Consider the following 7,472-nt stretch of genomic DNA (forward strand, 5'->3'; position numbering starts at 1 on the left):
CAGGATACAACGATCAATGTCTTGCACTAGCAGCACTACTATTGAAAGCTTAGCGAACTTCGATATGCATATACTCTCTTTATAGGAAAATTAGACTCAAGAAATATGAAGAATAAATTCAAAGTAAAGAAGAAAAATGACAATTCTCCTTTTTAAAATGAAGTGAGGGAGATGGAATATAAAGACTTCTATGTGACTTTTCAGAAAGGTTGTGATCCTTCAAAAGGACACACCCTTTCATCTCAAGAGACACAACCATTGGAGTAAATTTAAATTCAAATTTTCCAACACAAATTTGATGCACCTCCACAACAGTTTAACATTATAAAAGGAAGCTGCAAGCTGCAAAGCATTTCACATTTTCTAATTTATATATGAAGGGTGGTAATCATAATACAAGACCATGAAGCTTCCCAATTTTAGCTCATTTCTTCCAAATTTAAACTCAATGGTTGAAAATTAAAGGAGCCAAACAAGGACAGGAATCCAATACCCACTTCATATTTAAAACTGTTTCTCATGTTTTAAAACTTTCTCCACTACCGTCATCAACCCTATAAGAAGCCTTCTTTACATTCCTACTCTCTAACTTGAGGACAAAGATTGTCTTTCGAAGAGCAAAGTCAGAAATAAAGACATCACACACACACACACACACACACACACACACACACACACATATATATATCAAAGTTTGACTACTCTTCCAGTAAAAGGGAAAAAGGATGGGAGCTGAACTGTCTGCCATGCAACGTGCACAAGCCAATGGACAAATGTCCACGAAGGCTTCATCAGTGAGAGTCTCCCAACCTCAGGTTCTTGCCTTCCATTCCTCAGCCAGATGGAGGGCTCATTTTGAGGCCTCCAAAACAACCGCCAAACTGGTGAGACCCTCTTCAAATCTTCTCTTAAAACATGCTTTGAAGTTCCTATTTGCATAGAAACTAGTAACAGAACCGGACATAAGAAGATGGATGTGGGACTTACAAAAAAGAAAAAAAAAGTGAGACCCATCTTATCCGATTGTATGATCGGTTTCTGTGTTTCTAGACTCTTTCCATACTAGTTAAACTTGATATTGTTTTTAGCTCTATTGATCTCTATTGTATTTTGTTTTGTTCTCTTTTTTGGTTTTGGACTAAAGATGGTTATTGACTTCACGGCATCATGGTGTGTGCCTTGTCGCTTCATGGAACCGACCATTAACGAGTTTGCTGCCAAATATACGGACGTTGAGTTCATCAAGATAGACGTGGATGAGTTGATGGTATTGCTCTTTTTCTCCACTAATTAAGGACTGTAAAGCATGGTTGCACAGAAGAATTTCACACAAACCATCACAAACAAGACAAGACGATGTGGTCTGTGTGGCTTGTTGCGTTCTTCTGTGATTGTTTCTATCAAATTCTCTAGCGGAACTGATTAAAGACATGATTGATGGCTATCGATGATTTTGATTCATTCTTTTCTACATTTTATGTAAAGAAATCAAGTGAGATATATATTAGAAGGATGCATGAATTAATAATTTGGATTACATTACAGGATGTGGCTCAGGAATTTGGGGTACAGGCAATGCCAACATGTATACTGATAAAGAAAGGGAGAATAGTTGATAAGGTCACTGGGGTCAGAAAGGAAGAGCTTCAGAAGAAGATTGAGAAACACAGGGCCTACTATAACTATGCCTAGTTGCATTATATATGATGCTTTGGGCCAAAAAAAATTAATAATAATAACAAATAATTAAATAATAAAAAACATCTCATAAACACATTTGTGCGACCCACACAAATGTCTGATCTCAGATGTTGTTATCACAAAACCACCAACCACACTCAATAATTGTTCATGAATAAAGTTGACGTCTCTCCTTTATTATGTTATCTACTACTAATCTCGTTCTCTCCCCTTCTCGTTATTATAATAAAGAGGAAATTTCGTGAGACAAGGGTAGGGTTTGTAGTTAAGAGTCCTCTCTACCAGACATCTGGTTTTGGAAAAAGAAAAAAAAAAATGTAATAAAATATTTGTACAATTTTATTTCTTATAATAGACACATCTTTAATGTTTATTCTTTATAGGCCTTATTTGGGAAGTTGACAATTTGATTTTTTTTTAACTATTTTAATTTGATTAAAGTAATTGTGTTTGGAATGTTAATTATTATTATTATTATTTTTGGTAATTAATTTAATAATTATGAGAGAAAAAATAAAATAATTATGAATTAAATGTGACAATTTATCATATTAATTATTTTAACCTATTTTATCTTTTAATAGGTTATTTTAACACAACCAAACACCCACGCTTCCCTTCTCGGTCATCATAGCCAATTCTTTCTATTTCTTGTCCTAGAAATCAATTTTATGACACTGAAACCTGTGTCTCATTCATGTACAAGTAATTTTTTGTCGGACTCTTGTTTCTATTAAATAAAAGTTTCTCTCATTTATGCACGGGTAAATTTTTTGTCATCTTTAACGCAACCAAAACACTCATTATGAGATCTGAATATGTATGTTTATCAGTAATATGATTTTATATTGAGTGATATCAGATAATATCAACTAATATATCAGTGAATAACGGTATTAAAATGTCAAAACCTTGTTACATAGCCCCATTACATAATTGGCCAATATGATACGTGATAAGGACCCTCTCCCATATCGCTTGGGAGGAACTCTCACTTCCACTTTATAAGGGTACTGGTCCCCTCCACATTGTACGAGGCCTACGAAAATCGGAGAGGGGGGAGGGGGGAGCCAACTCCCTCAACCCCAAAGCAGACAATATCGGCAGGGGTGTGAGAAGTTAGGCACGCAAATTTGACACTAGAAGGAGGGTTGTCCAGCAAACTCTCCTGAGTTCGCAGCCCAGTCTACTGGGGGTATGATGAAGACCCTGTCCCACATTGCCTACGTGAGGCAGAATAGCTTAGTGGCTAGATCCCATGTAGATACTGTCTGCTTTGGGGTTGAGGGAGCTGGTCCCCTCTCTCTCTCTCTCTCTCTCTCTCTCACACACACACGGTTTTGAAGGCCTCGTACAAGATGGAATGGACCAGTACGCTTATAATGTGGAAGTAGGAGTCCCTCCCAGGCGATGTGGGACAGGGTCCTCATCATAGCCCCCCAATGGACTGGGCGCGAACAGCAATAGAGTTTGCCAGACAGCCCTCTTTCTAGCGCCAAATTTGCATGTCTGGCCTCTCACGTCCATGCAAATATTGTGCACTTTGGCCAGAGCCTCACGGTTTTGAAGGACTCGTACAAAGTGAAGGGGACTAGTACGCCTATAAGGTAGAAGTGAGAGTCCCCCTCACGCAATATGGGACAGGGTCCTCATCAATACGTAATTGCCAGTATTTAAAACCAAGTGCGGACACAGTTTTGTTTGATACATGGTGTCTAACCCAAGCATGTATTTTTGGTGTTGAACAGGCTAATTACCCCTTTCATAGCTGGAGAATTGACTAATCTGAGTAATTTACTAGAGCCCAAAAAATTAAAAAAGAAAAATCTCAAGCAAAACAAGATTTGTTTGAACTGCAAAGGCACTCCAAAAGAAGTAATTAAATAGATTAGATCACCAAACACGGTTACCAAAACTAAATAGGAAAATGATTTACAAACAGAATTTATATATATATAAAACTCAACAAAAATGACATTCTTAAAATTATAAATGACAATAATCGTCATTTTAATTGAGACTAATAAGACCATAATGCAATAGAAAGAATTTCAGCAATACAATAGTAACATTTCCAAAATGCAATACAAAGAATATACTTCCGAAACCAAGAACCACAAAATAAAGGCCAAAGTTATTTCCAGACAGCTAAGGCAGCAGTAGCCGAAAAATAGCTATACTTTTCAAGATGCTAATAACACTTGAAGCTGCCAGCACGCCTCAAAATTATCCTCCTAATATGCACATGTTTCCTCGCTCTAACGAATGAATAATATGTTACCTATTTACATCCAGATTGCGCTTACATTGTCAGTGTTAATAATAACATTATTAATAATAGTAACAATAATAATAATAATAATAAGCTTCCATACCCTCCTCGAGTTAAACCCAGAACTGGATTAGCCGCTCCCTCCCAGCACCCTCTTCAGATCAGATTTCTGTTCGTCAGTGAGCCTTGACGGGAATTTAACATCAATCTTGATCCTCAAGTTTCCTTTCTTTCCAGGTTCTTTTGAGATTGGCATTCCTTCATTTGGGATCACCACCTCATGGCCTGGTTTGACAATATAGGTGATTGGAACAGTCAAAGGCCTTCCATCAGGGGCAGTCAGTCTAACGTTCTTCCCTGTAAGAGCCTCCAGTAGTGATATTTTCTTGCGGAAGACAAGGTCATTTCCATCCCTCTTGAATACAGCATGTGGTTTCTCTTCTACTACAAAAACAAGATCTCCGGGGGCCATCCCAGCCTCTTGGTTGCCTTTCTCGGGAAAAGTGATTTTTGTTCCCTTCTTCCAACCCGGTGTGATATCTATTTTCAAGACCTCCTCAACAGTACTAGGTTTGCTGCAAAAGTACACTCGTGATTTAAGAGAAGAACACAAAACTGTAAAATGCATGACCGAGGAGGATAACTAAATAAATTGTTACTAGTTCCAAATTCAACCTAACAACTCACAAAACTCCACCAAGAAGATAAGCATTTATTACTTAACCTACATAGAGTACCTAAGAATCTCTTCAAATTTTTAACATAGTTCATTAAGTGCCAAGCTGCAAATCACAGGATGCTACATATTCTCTCGGAATGTGTTTGGCTATTGGTATTATGAAATCAAAGCCTTGCAATTGCAACTGGAGGCAAATTAGTTCAAAATTTTAACCAAGGTGGTTTCCCATTCAAAATTCAAGAACTGGATTCCATGGTGCCAAATGCAGCACTAGGCATGGAGCATGTAACACTAAATACAAATCCCCAAGAACCCATATAGTGAACAACATCCGCATATCTGTCTCTTCCTCACATGGATAGCACTTAAGGACCAATATAGGCAACGGAGAGAATTATCCAACCTCCAAAATCAAGCGTCATCTGCCTATTGCTCCCAACTACCCATATGGACTAAGGGAAAGAATGCCAATTTCGAGGATAGGAGGACCTATAAGGCAAAGTGACTAACCATTAGACACAACAAACATAAAGACTTTTACATTCTCATGAGTGATGATGCCCATAAATCATTTTCTTGAAAACTTATCCTCCCAATCCACACAAAAAATATATTGTTTAATTGTTTAATATATATAAAAAGTGAGCAAAATGTAGGATACCAAGGTTTGTGTTCTATGGCCCTAAATTAGTAACACAGAGGCTGCCAATACCAGCTGATCAAAGCTGTGCATATGCTGGAATTCCTACAATTAGCAGAAACCCAAAATTTCATCGACACAAAATATTTATCATTTAGAACACAAACCAATGTATTGTAAAATTATCATATGAAACTTATTATTACGATTACTATGAATGACATTGCACAGTGATCAATTTGTCTGATGGAATTCAATTCCCGTAAGTCATACAATTTTCTACTTTAGTTATGACCTCATTTTAGTTACGACCTCATTTTAGTTACAACTCATGAGATCTTTGGGTATGCCTAATGTGTTATTTGGTTATGACTTTTTTATTTTTGTTTTTATTTATTTATTTATTTAAGTTATGACTCAAAAAATATGAAATTATGCCAATTTTTTCTTTAATTATAAGGTGCAAATGGTCCACACTTTTTGAGGGGTATGTACCATAGTCTTTCCCGAGTTATTCTTGACCACCAAAGATTGAACAATACCAAAATTTTAAGCCTTTTGCCCTGATTTCAAGACCATGCCGAATAGGCTAGCCTTTTGTGGGCTTTAATCCAGTTTCAAACTACACAAATCACCCCTTTAATGGAAAAACAAAAAAAACAGATTCTTTAAAACTCAATTTTCCTAAAACAGATTCTAGAACAGAGTGGAAGAAATTTTCAGTCCTGTTTTTTTGTAAACTGTTTTGTGATCTGGAAAAAAGAAAAAAAAGGAATGCTATGCATTTGGAAAAACTGGTTCTTGAAAGCAAAAGAAACCCCCCCCCAAAAAAAAGTCAATCCTTCAAATACAATCTTAGACAAATTTTTTGAATTCAAAATTTTGAATTCCAAAGGAAACAAAAACAATTATAAAAAAAATCATATATATATATATATATATATTATGGATTTCATCTACGGTAATCCAGAAAAATGAAAAGAGAGCCTAAATTAAAGCAAGAGGCAATGCGTTTCGTGCAAATTCTTGGAAATTCAGGGCAACAGAGAATTCGTAACTCCAAACAATCAATCATAACATCTAAATTCTTTCTCAAATCAAGAAATTTAAACACCAACTTGCATACCCAGAATCTTAATTATTTGTAAAGGTGTAGAATTGCATACCCAGAATCATCAGGAACAATTCTCGAAATCTTAACATTCTTTCGAGAACCCTTGTAAAGCTCCTCCAAACTACACACCAACTTGTTTTCCACAGGAGCCGCTTTCCGAATCGTCTGATTTCCATTCGAATTCTTCGACCCATTTTCCCCAAAACGTCCACTCTTCCCTCCACAATCAGATCCACCAAACAACTCCGCAAATATATCATCCGCATTCCGATTATTGAACCTCAACCCACCACCGCCGGAGCCAGAAGAGCGAGAGGGAGAAGGGAATTGGCCGCACTTGAGAGCTTCGAGGCCGTAGATATCGTAGATCTGACGCCTATCAGGATCACTGAGAACATCATAAGCCTCAGAGATCTGCTTGAACTTTGCCTCAGCTTCTGCAGAAGAGGAATTCTTATCTGGATGCCACTTCATCGCCAGTCTCTTGTACGCCTTCTTCAAATCTTCGTCACTCGCATTGCGATTCACCTTCAACACATTGTAATAATCAACCACCATCTTCTTCACACACACACACACTCTCTCTCTCTCTCTCTCCCTCTCTCTCTCTCTCTCTCTTTATAACGGTTTGGAGAAGTTGGGGGCAAGAGCGAATCAACGGGGAGCTCCGGCGAGTCGGCCGGTCATGTGATGAAACCAACAAACAAGCTTTTCCAAATTTGCTGCGCTAAGATACACGTTGGGGTCAGATATTTTAAGGGGTGCTTATGTGTACAGGTACTAATAACTGATTTATTCTCTTGATTTTATATGTAAAAAGTTACAAAAAAAAAAAATAATAATAATAAATAAATAAATAAAATAAAAAAATTAAAAAAAAATTATTTTTAATAATAATTTTATTAAAAATTATTTTTAATAAGATTTGATGAAAATTAAATTTAAGTATTAAGATATATTAATATTTTATTTTTATTTATTTTTTCTTTTTTTAACGGGAAAAGGTGAGAGTGTCAGGGTTGATGAGAAATTGGGTTTGGAGCAGTCGAATTAGGAAGGAACACGT

General features: G+C 36.6%; 2 protein-coding genes across 2 annotated transcripts; one reads left to right on the forward strand and one right to left on the reverse strand.

The window, feature by feature from the left end:
• Window positions 1-355: 355 nt before the first annotated feature.
• On the forward strand, window positions 356-2,074 carry LOC114268808 (thioredoxin H2). Its single transcript, XM_028210043.2, has 3 exons — window positions 356-884; window positions 1,145-1,267; window positions 1,546-2,074. The coding sequence occupies exons 1-3, from the start codon at window positions 726-728 to the stop codon at window positions 1,690-1,692; spliced, it is 429 nt and encodes a 142-aa protein (XP_028065844.1). The 5' UTR covers window positions 356-725; the 3' UTR covers window positions 1,693-2,074.
• Window positions 2,075-3,750: 1,676 nt separating this feature from the next.
• LOC114268807 (uncharacterized) lies at window positions 3,751-7,191 on the reverse strand. The gene is made up of 2 exons (XM_082894450.1): window positions 6,459-7,191; window positions 3,751-4,548 (listed from the first exon to the last, which is right to left on the reverse strand). The coding sequence occupies exons 1-2, from the start codon at window positions 6,962-6,964 to the stop codon at window positions 4,104-4,106; spliced, it is 951 nt and encodes a 316-aa protein (XP_082750576.1). The 5' UTR covers window positions 6,965-7,191; the 3' UTR covers window positions 3,751-4,103.
• Between the last annotated feature and the right edge of the window lie 281 nt (window positions 7,192-7,472).

Source organism: Camellia sinensis, chromosome 11 (assembly GCF_055761805.1).
Source record: "Camellia sinensis isolate YWXY chromosome 11, ASM5576180v1, whole genome shotgun sequence".
Classification (NCBI taxonomy): domain Eukaryota; kingdom Viridiplantae; phylum Streptophyta; class Magnoliopsida; order Ericales; family Theaceae; genus Camellia; species Camellia sinensis.

What these genes read in the sequence shown, in the direction of transcription:
- LOC114268808 (XM_028210043.2), top strand. Translation starts at nt 726, where the DNA reads ATGGGAGCTGAACTGTCTGCCATGCAACGTGCACAAGCCAATGGACAA. An exon ending in CCAAAACAACCGCCAAACTG is followed by an intron (nt 885 to 1,144) that starts GTGAGACCCTCT and finishes TTTGGACTAAAG; the next exon opens with ATGGTTATTGACTTCACGGC. An exon ending in TAGACGTGGATGAGTTGATG is followed by an intron (nt 1,268 to 1,545) that starts GTATTGCTCTTT and finishes ATTACATTACAG; the next exon opens with GATGTGGCTCAGGAATTTGG.
- LOC114268807 (XM_082894450.1), bottom strand. Translation starts at nt 6,964, where the DNA reads ATGGTGGTTGATTATTACAATGTGTTGAAGGTGAATCGCAATGCGAGT. An exon ending in ATTGTTCCTGATGATTCTGG is followed by an intron (nt 4,549 to 6,458) that starts GTATGCAATTCT and finishes GTACTTTTGCAG; the next exon opens with CAAACCTAGTACTGTTGAGG.